At 36.6% G+C, this 18,702-nt stretch overlaps 1 protein-coding gene across 3 annotated transcripts in view; it reads left to right on the top strand.

Annotated features, from left to right (window-relative positions):
- The window catches only part of Immp2l (inner mitochondrial membrane peptidase subunit 2), an 871,559-nt gene that overhangs the window by 559,284 nt on the left and 293,573 nt on the right, over positions 1–18,702 (top strand). For all 3 annotated transcript variants that reach the window (XM_040743203.1, XM_040743205.1, XM_040743204.1), the window contains exon 5: positions 14,667–14,732. In XM_040743203.1, coding sequence (XP_040599137.1) covers positions 14,667–14,732 — 66 coding nt within the window. The remainder of the gene's footprint in view (positions 1–14,666; positions 14,733–18,702) is intronic.

Genomic DNA, 18,702 nt, shown 5'->3' with positions numbered 1-18,702 from the left:
AAGGCTAAAGAGAAACTAACCAGGGGAGTTGTTGGAGGAAGGGGGCATGGAAACAGAGAGAGAGAGAGAGAGAGAGAGAGAGAGAGAGAGAGAGAGAGAGAGAGATACACACACACAGAGAGACAGACACAGAGAGACAGACAGCAGAGAGACACAGAGACAGACAGAGAGCATCTGGCATTTTCCGGAAGTAAAGTGAGTGTGCTATGTTGGCAAAGTTGCTATCTGTGTATAATAGACATTGTGAAATGTTTTGAAGTGATTGTTCTAGAAGTTTGTTCTCTAGTCTTTCAGAGATTTTTGTTTTCCTACGTTAAGAACAAACAAGCTCATGAAGCTCTCCATTCTAGCATCTCTCATTCTGAGACGGATTCTTTGCAAAACAGGTGCTCAACAGTTACTGTTTAGTGGTTTCTTTGACGTCTGTGGCAGCATTTATAGTTAGTATACCACTCATCCATTTTTATTCATGATTTAAAAAAAAACAATACTAAGGGATGTAAATGACTTGTTCAAAGTGATGTAATTGGCCATCAGACCTGAACTCTGCAAGCACATGCTTATCATAGATTATAGTAGTAGACCATAAATTACATAGTAGTATTCCATGTATTACATTAGGATAGATGATGTATTCTAGTAATACAAGGGACCCAGCAGCTGGATACCAGTCAGCAAATGTCTATTGGATGAATAACCAGCATAAGAAAAATACTCTGTATAAACCAGAGCCCTTCTGTTAAAGCAGAATTTATCATTTTTGTCATCCAAGAGTGACTTTTTATGATAGCCATACACACACACACACACACACACACACACATATGAAAATTCTTTTTTTACTTGATTTATAGTATTCTGTGCTAGTTGTACATACAATCCCACTTTGAAGCTCAATATGAAATTGTTAGAATATTGTGTTTTTCTCTGCTATGAAAGTTTGTTTTCCTATTTGCTTAGAATTTTGTACATGGTTTAAAATTGGTATTATTTGCCAGGTTCATTTTGAAAATGATTTACATATTCATTGAACATATGAGGAGTCAGTATGTTGCAATTCATAGAGTACTCACGTGATGATTCCCACGTGTGTTCATCTGAATGGACCAAGACCACCTGCTCTAGTGTCATCTAGGTGCTTGTTAAAATGTAGCCTCTAAATTGCCAGGGTTCAACCACCTGGCCTTTAACATTTCAGAACCACTGATCAACATATTATCTACAAAGTCCAGAATTTTTTATTTTCATGTCAGTATAAATTCTCTTGAAAAGAGTAGAAGAGTTATAATTTTGTTTCAAAATCTCAGTGGCTATTTTTATTAGATTAATAAAGTATATTAGAATATTGCTCCAAGGCTAATAAATCAATAACCCATATTAGTCATGAGAACAGAAACTGCAGAGTGACATGGTAATACATGCCACACCATAAAGGTGCCCTGAAGACATAATAAATGAAATAAACTGGACACAAAATGACAGATGTCCTCAGATTTGCTTTCCTGGCACAGGTAGTGGCAATGCTTGATTTTATTTATTGAAATGTAGCTGCCTTTATGAGTGCTGTTTACTGTTCTTCTTTTACATAACTTTGAAATTATTTCTCTTTCTTTTGAGATCATAATATATTTACATCATTTCATCCTTCCCTTTCCACACTCCAAACTCTCACTTGTTCCCCTCTTTCTAATTTTGCTTTCAAATTCATAGCCTCTTTTTCCATTATACGCATATTTATGTGCATCTAAATTCCCAAATAAAGAAGTAGAACTTGTTCAGTCTATATAATGTTTCTTGTATGTATGTTTTTAGAGCTGACCATTTGATATTGGATAACCAATGTGTGTGATGTTTCCCAGAGGGACAATTTCTCATATTCTCAGCATTCAGTTGCCAGTAGTATGGAATTTGCTATTCTAGGAATGTCAGAAGATACTCCCATGAAGTCTCACCAACAGGACCTTCTAGACATGAGCTAAACAAAGACAACACAATGGATATGCTAAACTGTTCTTCTTTTAGATGAATGTAGCTATCGTGGTATTGGATATAAAGCGGTTAAAACTTTGTTGCTGTAATCTTATGTAGACAAGGATTATAGGTAGGTAGGTAGGTAGGTAGGTAGGTAGGTAGGTAGGTAGGTATGTAACTAGACTGATAACTGATAAAATAGATGGAAGGGGAGATATGGTTTTAGAAGCAAGTAGACAATGGATAGACAATGTGAAGTCGTTGTAGCATCAGGGCTGATGAAATGTAGATATGAAGTTCCCCATGAATTCTGTGCTCTCCTCTGGCGTTCTGCTTAGTGTTCCACACTTAAATCATCAATGGCCAGTGCTGTTCCATCCATACATTGCTAAACTGGTTTTCACACTTACTTTGAAGCTGTTCCTTTGCTCTTATTTTGTTTTCTTGAGTATTGAAATGGGCGATTACATTACTGAGTTTAGTATGGTCAAAAACCAGGAAGAGTAAAAGATTATTAGAAAAACCGTTGCAGTATTAATTTACATATGTTCAGTGTTCAAAGTATAAACATCCTATGTTTGGCATGTGTGAAGATTCCTAATAAAACCTGTGTTCATCTGTGAATGTGACAATGAAGCCTGTGGAAATGGCATTGTGTCCTTTTCTCATAGAGAAACCACTGCCACTATCAAAATGAAGAGAATATTACAAGTTGATGGCACCAGGTCACTGTCTTACTTGAGCTGACTCTAGCATAAGACATCTAGGAGCTATGGTGCTGAAAATTAGCTTTCTGGATCAAGGTAGTTTATTAGTTGGCAGTTGAGAAATTCTGTGTGCATTTTCCAAAGCTAAGGTTAAGGTGATAAAACAATTGAGCCTTTTAACACTTAGACAAAGGTGGAGGTGAAATTAAATAGCCTTTCAAAACAACAAATAATTAATTGAATCTCTTTGTTAACAGGCAGGAGGTCAAGTCCACACAGCCACAACAGTGATACATCCTGCATTGTAAACAGCTGAGTCTTTGACTTGGAAGCAATTAGATTGGGTTGTTGGGAACTAATTAAAATAAGACTTTAACTTAGAAAGGTAATGACACAGTAGAAAAGATAGTATAAAATATCTAAATATGGTCATTTCAGTTTTGATCTCATGATTTCTATGGAGTTATTTTGAATTTCATTTTATATTTTCCTTTTACTAAATCATGTTATATACTTGTTGGACAGCTGTAACTAAATAATTCCACAGTAAGATATTGACTGTATGAGTGGATCAACATGGAGAAAAGTAGATAAGTTTCTAGGTATTATAATAGTCTATGCAGTTTTCCACGGAAACATTTGAATTAGCTGCTACTTCTGCATAGACTTGTTTAAATATTGTGTTTGAATCATTATAGTTTGGCACTATCAGGTTTTAGGGAATTGCAATTGTAAAAGAAGTTCTAAAAGAAAATTTTACTCATGCATAGCTCAAAGCACTCTATTGTAGAACAATTTTGTTTAAAATAGAGGGCAAGAATCAAATTTGCATATTAACTGGCATATAATGACGGAGAAGGATGTATATCTGTAATGAGTGGTGAGGTGAAGCTGAGGGAATCTCTGGGAAGAACTGGAAAAGGCCTGGACCATGTGTGTCTCTAATTGTCGCGTAAAGAAGTGGAGGGAGGCCTCTCAGTGCCAGTCAACAGCCTGGAGGGAAAAAGCAAAGCAGACAGATGGCAGCTGTAAGAAAGAGCTGATAAAGGGTGCATCAGTAGGCTTTGGAGATCTATGTTTTAAAAGGAAGCTGAATTGGAGAGTTTTTGTGAGAAATCTTTATTTGACTTCATTATGTCTTTCTCAGATAGCCGTTGCATTTCAGCGAATAAGGTAACACTTTCAAGTTTTAAGTGGAGCTTAGTCATCCTAAATCTCTTAATGAATCAAAACATCTGTCCCTGTGGTCATTCCAAAACATGGCACCATTGCCTAGAAACTCACTCCACTGCAGGTTAGTCTGCATATATTTCATACCTAGTTTACGCTGGAGATTGTTCTTTGCTGCTTATCTTTGTGCCAGTTTCTCTTGGCAAAGCTCCCATGTTACAGCAAAGCGAAACTCCTAAGTTTCAACCACTCTGATGAAGAGTGATGGGAGGCGAGCATGTTTCTGAGGATCTTCTTTTATTTAAGCTAAAGACTCCATCCTATATTAATCCATAGACATATAAAACCAGTTGGAAATTATTTCCCTTAATTTTCCTTTGCCTTGGTTTGCTCCATTGTCGGGGCATTGGAGTGGTAGAATGGTTCTTATCCCTGGGTCTGAGAGATACTCATTAAACGTCAGCTGTGAGAGCCGTATGGAAATCAGGCCCCTCGGAATATCCTCCACACATGGAGTAGAAGGGCTGTTTCCATTGTAACTCGATAATTTCCACTATTGTTCCCTTTTGGAGGCACACAGTTGTCGGTCATGTTTGAGTTGTAGAATGGTTTCAGAGCCTGTGAAAATGTGCAGTGTGAGAAGAACATTGACATGACAGCTACAGAGATTAGAGTCTGTCCTCTGTGTGTACAGAATGGGAAGGCTGGGGCTCAGGAAGGCAGGCGAGTCTCCACACATTAATCAGTGTCTCCCAACCTACTATCAGAACAGCCCTCTGTGAGGAACGGCTTGTGGTTGGCAACATTGTATGTTCACCTTTAAGAAGATAAGCAAATATGAGAAATAAAATTTCATAAATGACAGGGAAAAATGTAGCCATAGTATGGGCATGTTAAAGAATGAGAGAAAGAAAAGTCTTGACAAATTGTAATCTCAACATGCTAGATTTTTAACATAATAAAAGACATACCTGAGTACTTTTATATTTGTCACTGTCTATAGTTGACTAAGTAGCATGACCTATCTAGCCTATGAAAGGTTTTCTTGCAAGTTGAAGTATGGTCATGACTTGGGGAAAGAGGCTTCTTTTGTAGTTATGTGAAATATAAGCAACTAGGAATATTCCCAGCTCTATTTAAGTATAATTTGACTAAGCATATATAGATTTCTAGTGTAGAATATAATGATTCTCATGCTTGTAGTATAATAAACACCCAGTCCCTTGCATACATAATTTTAGTTGTAAAAGCATTGACTATCTCTTTTTAGCAACTTTCAAGCATTTCTATCATTTGCTGTTGTTGCTAAGCCAAAGGAGACATTTATAGAACTTCCATATTGATGAAACTGTGTGCCCCTTCACCAACATCTGCCCATTTCTACCTCCAGGACAAGTGCCATTCACCAATCCATAACTGAAAATAGGTTTCCTTACTAATTTTCTGTTAAAGAATAGAACGTTCCAGACTGGCTTAGTAGGGGGAAAGCACAGTTGTGAGATAGTGAACAGCAACATCATAAGCAAACGTTCTCTGGTTCCGAGGCCCCGCTAAATGCTGAGAACCCAAATGTGGCAACTCGCAGCTGTGGACTCCTTCTAGTGATGGAACCGGAGCTCTTGCTGCATTTCCAATGAACATGGGGCACCGGGCTCCTTCTTTCTCACCTGACTCTTTCTTCCTGAACACTTATCTCTCTTGGTTTAACAAAACGAGGCAACCTAGAAATTATTCTGTCAGATTTCCCCTGAATTGTCCCCAGAATTCCTTTTTTCTGTTAAAAATATTTTTAATGCTTCACCTAAAATTTTGCCATTCTCTACTGGTCTCATTTACAAAACAGTTCTCAGAATTATTTAGCTTAAAATATCAATAAGTAAATTATCATAGCAGCCAGTTAGTTATAGCAAACAGCCTGATTATGGTTCTTCATCTTATCAACACAGGCTCTAAGCTCCATTGGATTTATATCCTGCTAGCATCTGGGTAGGACCCTGTTCCTCAGTCAACAATCTTTATAGGCGTCAGTGGAGGTACATTGACCTGTCTGGTTCTCAGACTTGACTGGCGACCATTGAAATGTCCCCCTATTGGACACTTGGTTTCTAAACCTAATCCTGAAATGTTTTATTTTGTTAATCACAGTCATGGGGCATAATGGTAAGGGGTGGATCATCAGTCTGCACTTCCTGTTTCCTATGACCACAGAGAGTTATACTGAAGACCCTGACCATGTTGTTTTGAATGCAGTGCACAGCTGTGATGAACACATTTAACACAACAGTCCCTGTCACTTTCAAGCCCTTGCTGAACACAATGAGACATTCTTCAAGAACATTGTTTATCATGTACAAGTTGTTGTCCTTACATTCATAAAGCTAAAAATTATGGTTGTTTTTCAGCTGTATGACTAGTTAGAAAATAAACATAGTTGAAGAGGCAGGAGAAGATCAAATACTGTCTTTGAGTAAAAATGTCCTATATGACATTGCTCTTGCTCTCCGGACTTGATCGTATGTATCCTGCCTTGACACCCCATAGCATAGTCATCATCATGGGAAACTGGCATGTGAGCAGTGTTAGTGACTTGCTGGCCCTTATTCCAATAGCATTTTCCAGGTGACCCTACCCATAGTTCTAACCTCTTGTGTGTCTATCAGCTTAAAAGTAGAGTTAGCTCTTACATACAGGAATGCTATTCACACTTTAATTGACCTACCCTTTATGTGCCATTTTTATATGGATGTGGTGTGATGTTAAAAACAAATACCTTACCTTTTTGGTGATTCATAATCTGAACATTCTTTAAGCCTAACAAAAATGTATCGCAGAAATTTCCAACCTGTCTGAATCTAGAAGTGAAATAGTTTAATCAAAATATTAGATAGACTGACGGCTTACTAAGATATTACTTCAAAGATATTACTTTACCCTACAGTTGTAAATGATACTTTATTGTATGGCCAATTAGGAGTAGTATAGTGATAGTCAACTAGTGTAGCTAAAGGCCTAAAGGCTAGCTTGACTAGAAGAGAACAATGACTCCAAAATGCATGTCCATCTTTGGAGCTATAAGAGTGCTGTAAAGATCTCTGCTTTGATAGCTAGTATAGTTGATTTTTAATTTGAGAATTCTTCACTTGAATATATATGCTCTACTGACAGCATATTCTGTGTATACAAGCATCAGATTTGCAAAATAAGTCAACCAAGGAATTTCATTTTCTTGAGCATATGTTTCTCTATGGCTGGAAGTATATTTCTTCAAATATAATTTCATATTGTACAGTAGAATAAATAAAACACATATCATGAATGTGATATGTGTATTCATATTCATACACTCATTCTAGATGTAATTGTTTTTAACCCCTAAACATTGTATTGTCATATGGTTTGAAATGCTTCAGTTTAATAAACATTGGTGGGTATGATCTCATTGTTATTATTATACTTAATCCCTTAGATATTTGTATAGATATGAAGATACTTGTTCTTAAGTACCAAAAGAGCCAACTACAAACTATTGCAGCTCTTTATAATTTGAGAAATTATAGTCATAATACATATTAATTGATTTTACACAATCAAGGTTGACTTACTAATGAGAACAGTTGTCACTTCACTTATTAAAACTCTTCTAATTGTTGCTGATAAATATGAAATATTTAACATTGGAAGAGGAGCATTTGTAAGCCCTAGTACACAGTTGTATGCTTTGTCAGAGCTATTATATTATTTGATTAAGGTCTGAAACACAAAATTGTTCCTGCCATTGGGAACCTCACTGGAATTTTTCTGTGACCCTCCGAAATATTGTATCTTTACTCCAGTTTGATTCAGGCAGGTTGTAAAAATGGTCAAAGTAGAGAATTCAGCCCTTCCATGTTCCTACGCCCCCAGAAAATAAGAGGATGTATGCCCCAGTGCTTAGATCTCTACTTCTTATTAAATAAGTTTTCTGTCCATATGACAACCCCCTGTAGCTGTCTGGCTGCTTTTCACAGAACTAACCCTTCCCCTTCTAGAACATAAACACACAGAAGACATGTCTGGACTGTTAACTTGGATTCTAGTCACCTTAAGGATGTCACTTTGTAAATGCTGCAGCCTTTTGACTGATGCGTTTCCTAAGGAGTTATGGTGCTAGTGGTTGGTAGGGTTTGGATATCTTATAGTAGCAGCAAGAACATCTGAAATAAGGTGCTCTATACTTGTGAGGTTATGAATGCACTCAGAGAACAGGTGAAGTCTGCGGTTTCATTCATCCCATTCAGATGACACAAAGAGACGTTAACAAGGGGCAAGGTAACTCAAAATGCTGTCTAAGTATAAAGTTGTAAGTGTACTAATCCAAGCGTGCTAAGTATTGCCAGTGGATCTTTAAAATGTGTGTGTGTGTGTGCACGTGCGCACAACCATGCACATGCATGCATGCCCATGCAGAAAGTGCACAAAGCCAAGAATAAAGCAAGTGTACAGAAATGGATGCTGAAAAGTATCAATTTAACTCTTGCTATCACAGATGGTAACGCTAAACTGACTTTTAAGTATGAGTATTATTATTATTTACTTTGTACATTTCTTTAGTTAATTGTGTAATAAAAGTGAACTAACTCTTTAAGACATTTGGCTTTTCCCTTTAATACAACAGAATATAACAAGTCCTTTTTGTTAGAGAATTTGCAAAAGAGCAGACTATCTATGTAAGCCTAAGATAGTGAGGTAATAATGACCTTAGGCTCTGGGGATTCAGCTCCTTTTTAAGTTATTTTAGAGTAAGTTCTCAACATGTATAGCATTTATACATGTTCTCTTGTGGTTATGTGATGTCACAGTCAGAAGTCACCTAGGATTTACAGAAATCCTCCAAGATCATCCTCATTCACTGAACATTTGTGGGTCAGACTTGTAGGACTCTGGCAAATTTGCAGTATTGACTTCTCAGCTTAACTGGAATTTTTCATGCAAGAATAAGGGCTCAGAGTTTGTGGCTATCTTTATATTTTGAAAGGAAAGGAGATATTAGAATTTATATGTAGAGTCTCCTATGTGCTTGTCTATCTTACATTTATTTGAAAAAGTTCTATGGCAAAGCTAAAACATTGCTACAATCCCGATTTAGTCAAGTGGCTTGTGACTTGACCTGGTTTGACCTTCTCTCCATGATAACTATAGCCCACTCAGCATTAGCTTCCTCCAGTCAGAATCTTCCTCACAAATGAGGTAGAACAGTCACAGCAAATGTGACCTTCTTGGCTGCAGACTGTATCTTTGCAGGGGTCACCAAGTAGACAACTTCACTACTAATGTTTTCGTATTTGAAAATTTCTAAATCCTTCACGGGACAGCTGGGTACCATTAAAAGTAGTAAGGAAGAATCGAGATTTAGAAATCTTGAATTGAGGCGTTACTCATTGGTAGAACAAAGGCATAGTTTATATAAAACTCTGGATTGGGTCCCAAGTACGACAAACAAACAAGCAAGCAAAATGTTAAAAAAAAAAAAAAAGAAAGATTGTGAGACCTCACTCTGATATGTGTCATAATAAGCCTTATTGTACATGGTATTTTTAAGAGCTCAGATTTGCATTCGACTGTGGCCAATGGGATTTCCTTCTTCTCTCTGCTCCCTTCCTTTCTCCTTTCCCTCCTTCTCTCCCCTCCGCCCCCCCCATTTTTTTGAGATGGGATCTCACTCTATACCTCTGACCATCCTGAAACTCACTATGTAGATCAGACTGGTCTTGAACTCACAGAAATTCACCTATCTCTACTTTCCAAGGGCTGGGATTAAAGGCATGTGCCACTATACCCGACCCCAATGTGATTTCTAATCCAAAGGTTAAATCTGTAATAATCTTGGTCAATCCTAACTACAAATCTACCCAACTCACTGAACTGAGGTTTTATAATTTCAACACAAATCAAAGGATAGATATGCCTCATTGGGGAATAAAGGCATCTCTGTGACATCACGAGGCAGTGGGGTCAGGAAGTGAGAGAATGAGATAGGTACTCCTGACTCACTTTCCATAAAACATGTCTTTCCATTTGTCTAATAGGAGAACATAAAAGAACCTAAATCAATTACAGAGAATTTTGTGACCCAAGACATAGTGTGTTTGGCCTGTGACCACTTTAAAATGGTGACACATTAATCAAATGAAATTCCATAGAAATTCATGGGGGCATCCTGTCATGGATGTGTTAGACCTTGTTTCTTCTGACTGGAGCTTTATTGCATCACACCAAACAGTCCCTGAGACCCATGAAATACAGGTGAAATGCTATTACTCTTCTCATCCAGACCTCATCCTGATTAAATCATGAGCATAAGACAGAATGTTTATAACTTAGGTCCCAGAAATTAAAACTACAAAATATTGCATATTGTAAAAACATTAAAATTACAAATTCAAATGCAAATTTGGGTATTTATTAGGCAGCATGCATTGTACTCCTGAAATAAGACCCAATCCTTCACTTGTTATTTCTCACATTGGATAGGAGACAGGCAAATAGCCAAGAAAATTCAGACAAAGAGAAGTTTAATAACTTTTATGATGCCAATCTGTAATAACTCTTAACCACCTCTACTTACTTCAAAGTAATGCATTCAACAGCCTAATGATTAAAATATAGGTATAGATTTTAAGGAGTAATGAAATTAATGTTAGTAATAGATTGTTTCTTTTTTGAAGTATTTGATTAGATTCATGAGTTTAATATTACATTAAAATTTACAGGTATGTTTAAAACAGTAACTCATAAGACTTTAATTATATAGCTCGCTTTATATATTCTATTTTGCATCATGATTTTAAAATACAAATTAGTGTAAAATGCAGAATACTTCTTGAGTATCTCAGAAGCCTAGTGATTGTTGGCACTTTTTTTAAAAGGGGATACCTTTTATATTACTTTAATAGCATTGGTTCTACCTTAATGTAGGTGTGAATTTTAGAGTTAATTCAGATGATACTTCTGCATTGAGCATTTCTTTCTTAGGTAATACCTTATAATGGAAAAAAATGCCCTTTACTAAGCCACATTCTCAATAAGCCAAAAATCTGGCCATTAAAAGTTTTAATAATACAATTTGCTGCTTTCTGTTTTCAATTCTTCCTGACCCTCCCCAATAAAATGAGATGCACATTTTTCTTCCAGTAATTAGAGGCAAATGCTCTAGTCCAGTAGTAACAGCAAGCTTTCTGATTTCCATCTCGAAATCCTACATTCATTTGAAAATTTAGCTGTAATGGTGTTTCTTTTATGAACTTGGGCTCCCTGTGTTTGGTGCATAAATGTTTACAATTGTAATATTGTCTTGCTGAATCTTTCCTTTGATTAGTATGTAGTGCCCTTCCCTATCTCTTCTGATTGATTTTGTTTGGAGTTTATTTTGTCAGATAGCTATAACTGCTTGCTTCATGGGTCCATTTGCTTGGAGTGTCTTTTCCCCTCTTTTCCCCTTGAGGTGATATCTTATCCTTGATGGGGAGCTGTATTTTTCAGATGCAGCAGAAAAATGGATCCTGTTTTCTAACCTAAGGTTAGTCTACGTCCTTTTATTGGGCTAATTAATACCATTAATAGTGAAGTATTAGTTAGCAGTGTTTATTTACTCCTGTTATCTTGTTGTTATGTTGTGGGTGGGTATTTTTTATCATTATGTTGATTTTTTTTATTTTCCTGGGATTATGTATTCCTTATGTGTTCTTGGGTGTAGCTAATCTTTTCAGACTGAAGTTTTCCAGTGCTATCTAGAACTGGAATGATAAATCAAACTTCTTTAAATTTGGTTCATCATGGAATTTTTTTCTTTCTCCATTGATTGTGATTGATAATTAACTTACTGGGTATAGGAGTCTGGACTGCCATCTGTGGTCATTTAGAGTCTGCAGCACATCTGTCCAGGTCCCAATTGAGAACTCAGGTGTGATTCGAATTGGTATCCATTTGTATGCTACTTGGTCTTTTTCTCATATGTCCTTTCTTTGTTTCTGTACACTTAGTATTTTGATTATTATGTGTCACCATGGAATTTCTTCTCTGGTCCTGTATATTTGGTGTTTTATATGCTTTTGTACCTTTAATGACAACCCCCTTCTTTTGACTAAAGAAATTTACTTCTATGATTTTGTAAAAAATGTTTTATTTATCTTTGATCCGGGTTTCTTCTCCTTCTTCTATACCTATTATTTGCAGGTTTTCATAGTATCCTGTATTTCCTGGATGGTTTGATCCTAGATTTTTAGATCTAACATATTCTTTGATTGACCTATCCATTTCTTCTTCCTTATCCCGAAGACTTAAATTCTCTCTTCTGTATTTTATAATCTGTTGGTGAGGTTTAATCACTGAGGTTTTTGTTTTGCATCCTAAGTAGTTCATTTCCATTTTTTATTTCAGTTTGGCCAATTTTATTTCTTTGGTGATTTTATTTCTTAGTTAAATTTTACTTTCACGTCTTGAAATATTTTTCATTATTCCATTCAGATGTTGGTGTTTTCACAGTCTCCATTAGGGCATTTATTCCTATCCTTTTAAGGTCCTTGAACACAGGCATGATTGTTTCTTTGAAGTCCTTGACTTGCGCATCAGTTACCCTGCTTTTCCCAGAGATTATTGCAGTTGGGTCGCTGGCTTCCTGAGTAGGTATATTGTCTTGATTATACATGTTCGTGTTTTCTCTCAGGGATCCAGGTATCTGAAGTTGTACTATGTATGTGCTATATAATATATCAGTATACTTCTAACTGTCCAGTTTTGTCTTCGTTTAATGTCTGAATGTCCTTTGGTTGCTCTTGACCACTCCTGATACTGGGCAAGAGTGGTGGCTCTAGGGTCCTTGGCAGAGAGTGTTGTTGTGAGTCAGGGGTGACACAAAGGGTTAGAGATGGGTAAAAAGAGAGGCTCAGATTGACGCTGGGAAAGGGTTAGGGTTACCACCAAGAGATGGGGTCCCTAGGGAATGGAGGTGGGAGGGGTGAGAGGCTTCTTCAGGCAAGTGGCATCAGGACTAAGAGGATGTCTGGAGAGACTGGAATGAAAGAGCTAGAAAGCCATTTTCTAGATAGTCTTAAGTTGCCTTGTACAGAGAAGCCAATCGCCATAGCTTGAAGTTAATAGAACTCTTGCATTTAGATTTAGAATTGTCGGTTAATGACACTAATAGTAGTTATTCAGTTTGTTGAAAGAAGCCAGTCAAAACTCTGATCCAATTTCCCTTCAAAATAAAGAATATTCATAATCATGTGAATGTAATTACAGCTATTTTATGTAATTTTATTTTCTCTGTATGATGTATTGTGAGATATAAATCGTACTGTAACTCCTTTAATTCAGACCACATAGTCTTTCTAATTCTATTTCTGTTTTTTATACTTTTTAAAAAGCATTTTAATTCAAAATATAAATTGGTGTGAAAATATTTTATCTCTGGTTGATTTTCAAGTACACATTAAATGATCATTTATATGATATATGATCTGGTCCTTGAAACAAGTCTGTTAAATCGGAGGTTTAAAATGTTATCAGCAGGAAATTGTCCATATTAAGGTGGAGTTGTCTGTCTACTGCTGCAGAACAAATTCCTCCAATACCTACCACCTTAAATCAACAGACACTGATGATGCACATTTCCTGAGGGCAGCCTAGGTAAGGCATTGGTTCATGGTTTCTCCAGGAATGCAGTCAAGCTGTTCCTCAGGACTAGAGCTTCTCCAGGCTTGACTGGCACTGAAGGACATACTTCCAAGCTCGCTGCTGGGACATTAGCAGACTGAGTTCTTCCCCATGTGACTATTGTTTTAGAGTTGTTCCTGACAGATGTGGCTTGCTGCAGAGGAGGAATAGAAGAGCTCAAGTGAATCAAAAACTCTTTTATAATCAAATCTCAGCCGTGTTAGACCCATCCCTTTCCCATACTCTCTTGACCTCACAGATCAATCCTCTTCTAATGTGGGAAAGAATCACTTGGGGTGCATATTCCAGGACAGGTGGGGATTTATTTAAGTAGTGTGTCTTTGAGTAAAAATTTCTCATCACAAAAGAGATTAAAAGCAAAAATCCTTTTTTAGCTATATCAGAATCTGTCAATTTCTTTTAACTGTCAGGAGCACTGTTGTTTATCTCCGAATTCTGTAATCATCACATCACTGAATGTCAATATGATTTAACAAAATTCTCTGCTTTCTTTTTAGAAAAATATTTTGTAGTGTTCTAGAAGATTGTCTTTTAGTTTTAAAGTGACGTAAACATCACAGAGTTAGTTAAAAGAAACATCTACTGTCTTTTAGTTTCAAAGTGATTTAAGCATTACAGTGTGTTTTAAGTTAAAAGAAATGTCTGCTTTTTCACCTATAAATCATTTTTATAAGTACTTGTATTTAATATCAACAAACAGATAGTCTTTATCCCTTGATATCTAAGTTGTTTATCTCTCTGAGTTTCTGTTTGACTTTATACAGGGTCTCCTATAGTCCAAACTGGCCTGGAACTTGCTGTGTGTGGAAACTCTTGCTGCCTCTACCTCTATGTAATTGCCAGACTGTACCAGCTTTATCCATATTCCCTCTGTGGTTTTCAGTTTTGTTAAGTCTTATGATGGCTTCTTTATTCTCAGAGGTTTTAAAAACATAATTATCTCCAGGTATCTCAGGTCACTTGAAACCCAAGTAAGGTTGATATGGTACCATGCCTGCAAAGAATTCTGGAGTGACTTTACCACGGTTGATTTTATTGAACCATTTATTTTATTTTCCTAAGACAACAGCACATAGCTGATCATATGACCTTATCTTTTTATCCTAGGTCTCCTAAAAACCCAGAACAGAAGATCATTAAGAGAGTGATTGCTCTTGAAGGGGATATTGTCAGGTAGGTGCTCAAGCTGCTGGTTTAACTGACAATCTATTGGGCTTTGGTTTGTTTTGTTTATTAGAGACAGATTTTCTACATGTAACAGTCTTAGCTTTTCTTTAACTCCCTTTGTAGACCTGGCTGGCCTCAAACTTACAGCTATCTTTCTGATTGCTGGGATTAAAAACACAGGCTATCACCCCAAGGCTTACAATCTAGTGTTTTAACTTGATTTTGAGTCATTATTTGAAATTAAAGTAGAAAATACCTTGGGGTCCAGAAATTTGGATAAGCTTCACTTGGGTTTCTACTTGAGTGCACATCAGTAACCATTTCAGGATGGAAGGTATATTTGAAGTTACTGAGCATACCATCAACCTTACATTATAAAACAGCATACTCTGACCATTAAATCCCTGCTTTCAGATGTTGACACCAGCACACTTATTTTAATATTGTGACACTAATATCCATTTTAGAAAATTTCAAGAACATTTCAGTATTTCCAAATACAAGCACAAGGAGTCAAAGGAGTCTTTCATAACCATAGAAATAGAGAAGTTGGGTAGGAAGTGAAACTTGCATGTCTAGGTTCATAATGGGTGTTGAAAGTGCAGACAGCACTAGAATAATCGAGAATTTAAGCAACAGATATCAAAGTCTTATTACACTTGCTGATATAAACAGTATTTTGGAATAGACAAGAAAGACACCAGTGTGTGATACATCTCATTTTGACTGCCTACTTTAAGTAAGATATAGCCAGGTATACACAATATGGCTGTTAAATGCTTTGAAAACTATATACAAGACGTTTTCTCATCTTGTTTCTACCTAAAAGTCCATCCTGAAAACACATGTGTTAATGATTACACAAGGAAGACAAACTAAATGAAAAGGGCCCCTGTCAGTTTTAGAGCGGAATTGAGATCAGCAGTTGTGAAAAGATGGCCTGGGCATTGCTAAAGTTTCCAAGAGCCATCTATGAGACGAAATCTACTTTTTCCATAACAAAAGAGGTCTTTTGTCTCTGTTAGCCTATTGTGCATATAGGATGGAATTTACAGATGTGTTATATCATGATAGATGGAATAATAAAGCAGAGAGAGCAACTCAGCCATCCTCTAGTAACCAAACCATTCAAAATGTTGTGTCCTTACTCTTTGCCACTTAAAAACACTGTGAGTTTATTAAAACATATTTTAATAGTATGAAGTTTACAGATTATTGAATTCAACAATACTTTTTAAAATTATTTAATATTTATGCATGTATACAATGATTTAAATCAAACCATCTCTGTTCCCTCCCATATCCCTTGAACCACTTTTCCTTTCTTAAACTATATCACATATTCTCTCTTTTTTGTATACTTTTTTAGTAAAATATGGTAGGAAGACCATAGTCAATAATAAGTGTGTTAGTAGAAATGTGTTTTGTTTTCACTTCCTATAGAAAATGCATTATATTCAAAGAACCTGGTGACTTTCTTTTTTATCAAGATTCATTCCAGGATTGTGATTTCCTTCAGAAACAGAGACAGGTATAAACTCAGAAACCATGCACTCCCCAGGTAGAAATATCCAAACACACCTTTCGTGTCCAGAAAACTGTGAGTGTGGTGCAGCATCTTTAAAGAATGAATCACACCCTCGAACACATTGTGAGAGAAGTGAGTCACAAAAGACTAGAAATTATATGATTCTATTTCTGCGACATGTCCAGAATAGGTAAATGCACAAAACTAGAAACAGGTTAGTGACTTCCCACAGGCATGGAGGGACTGCTAATAGGTATAGGGTCATTTGCTTGTTTTTAAAGGGTACCGAAATACCCTAAAATGTATTGTGGTAACAGTTGCACAGTGGGATATGTAAAAATCACTGATCTAAAGCTGGGCTTTGGTGGCGCACGCCTTTAATCCCAGCACTTGGGAGACAGAGGCAAGCGGATCTCTGATTTCAAAGCCAGCCTGGTGTACAGAGTGAGTTCCAGGACAGGCTCCAAAGCAATACAGAGAAACCCTGTCTCGAAAAACCAAAAATAATCACTGATAAATTTTAAGTGGGTAGATTATGTGTCATGTGAACTATGTCTCAATAAAGCTAGTCTTACACAACAAAAATAGCCACCGAAACAAATACACATTTTATTCATATAAAGGAATCTAACAAATTGAGAATGTCAGTGAATCAGTTTTTCATAATCCAAAGAGAACTTTGCTATTTCTCATCACTTATTAGCTGAACTCAGTCCTCTCACTCAGTCAACAGTGTGAGATTACAGTAGTCTGCAAAGCTGAAACTCCACAGTAGACCCTTGAGGAGACGTTAAGCATTGTTCTCACTCAGTATGTCTACATCGGGTTAATACAGCAGAGGCAGACCCAGAGGCAGAGGCAGAGACAGGCTGATGAGCTAGGCTTGGATTCACCTTCTTTCTGGATACTGTTGAAGCCCATGCAGACAAAGTCTGCAAATGGATGCCGGTGTCTGTGTCCCCATTACCCCTCTTTCTGGACCTCAGTCATGGAGAATGGGTGATAGAAAGAAGGAAATACTTAGCATCAAGATTTAGTTCCACTGTGAAGTCTTTTTGAGAAACCTTTTTTTGATTAATTAGAAAAGTAATCATTCGATAGTGCTTAGTGTCTTTAAGGGGAAACCACAGCATTTCTCTTCTTTGAAACCATGGCAACTGATTGTCCTAGGCTTTGACTTAGTAAGTGAATGTGCACTTCCAATGGTTTCTAACAGTGTTGAAAATTGTTAAGGGGACAGTTAATTAGGTCATAAAACATTTACTGATTTAAAACTTACTTAATTTTGTTTTGTGATCCCTTTCTTGCAATTCATATTAAAATTGAAAAAAAAATTCGGAAGACGCTCCCTGTCTGCCACAAGGGGTCATTAGCCCTACAGTGCCCTTCTTAGGAGTTCAAATGTAATGTGGTTTTTCCAGTCCTGTTTTCCCCCCGATATTACTGAATTTCCCAGGAGGCAAGCTAAAACCAAATGTGGATTTTCAGTATTTGCTTTTTTTGGAAAGAATTTGATATTTCTAAAGATAGAGACAGAGACAGAGACAGAGACAGACAGAGACAGAGAGGTAGGGAGGGAGAGAACATACTAGTTCTGAGATACAGGTCTAGGATGGATTACCAGTCAACAAACTGATTGGCTGAGTTTGGGGTAGGTGGCCTTACCTGGAATGGTTCTCATGGGTGGGGATACCAAGTGACCTGGAAAACACCCTGTAGTTAAAAGGAATCTGTTGTAAGTGACTTACAGGAATGACAGGTACCCAGAGGGCTCTCAGAACAGGCCATTGCAGTTAGCAATCACTTAGCTTAGCGTTTTACCTTTTCAAGTTTCAGTTCAATGAAACTTTAATCTGTTCTCTTCAGTAGTGACTTTCACTCTACTCCCTAAGGACGATTAACTTTTTAAAGTTTTGTTTATAATTACAGAAATAGTTTAACTTTTGTGACTTGAAGAGTCTAGAACATCCTTGCTCACAAATATTGTTAAATTTTGTAGACTAGGCAAAAATGGAAATATTGGTTATAAAAGCTTGGGACTGGAATTATTTTGTTTTAGTTATAGTTTCCCTTCCAGAAGGCTTTTTTGAATTTATTTTAAAAGATATTACAAATATTAATAAGTCACACAACAAAATTAATTAGTCCCAAAGACTATACAGAAAGTTTTTGTATATTTATATTTGTCAGCACTACTCAAAATATACTTCTCAATGGGAATTTATTTAAAAGTCAAAGAAATGTGGACTTTAGTTTCAGAAGTTTAGAGACTTCAATACAAATTTTTAAACCAATTCATGAACAGGCTATATGAAGTAATGCATCTCAACACAGAAGTCTGTACTTAAAACATGATTTTTGTGTGTGTGTGATTTGAAGCATGAATTTTGTAAATGACAACATAGCGCCTCAATTATAAAAGGTTGGGCACCCTGGTAGACCTTAATT

The sequence above is a fragment of the Mesocricetus auratus genome, unplaced genomic scaffold (assembly GCF_017639785.1).
Source record: "Mesocricetus auratus isolate SY011 unplaced genomic scaffold, BCM_Maur_2.0 Super-Scaffold_15014, whole genome shotgun sequence".
Taxonomy (NCBI): domain Eukaryota; kingdom Metazoa; phylum Chordata; class Mammalia; order Rodentia; family Cricetidae; genus Mesocricetus; species Mesocricetus auratus.
This window is presented reverse-complemented; position numbering and strand designations above follow the sequence as displayed.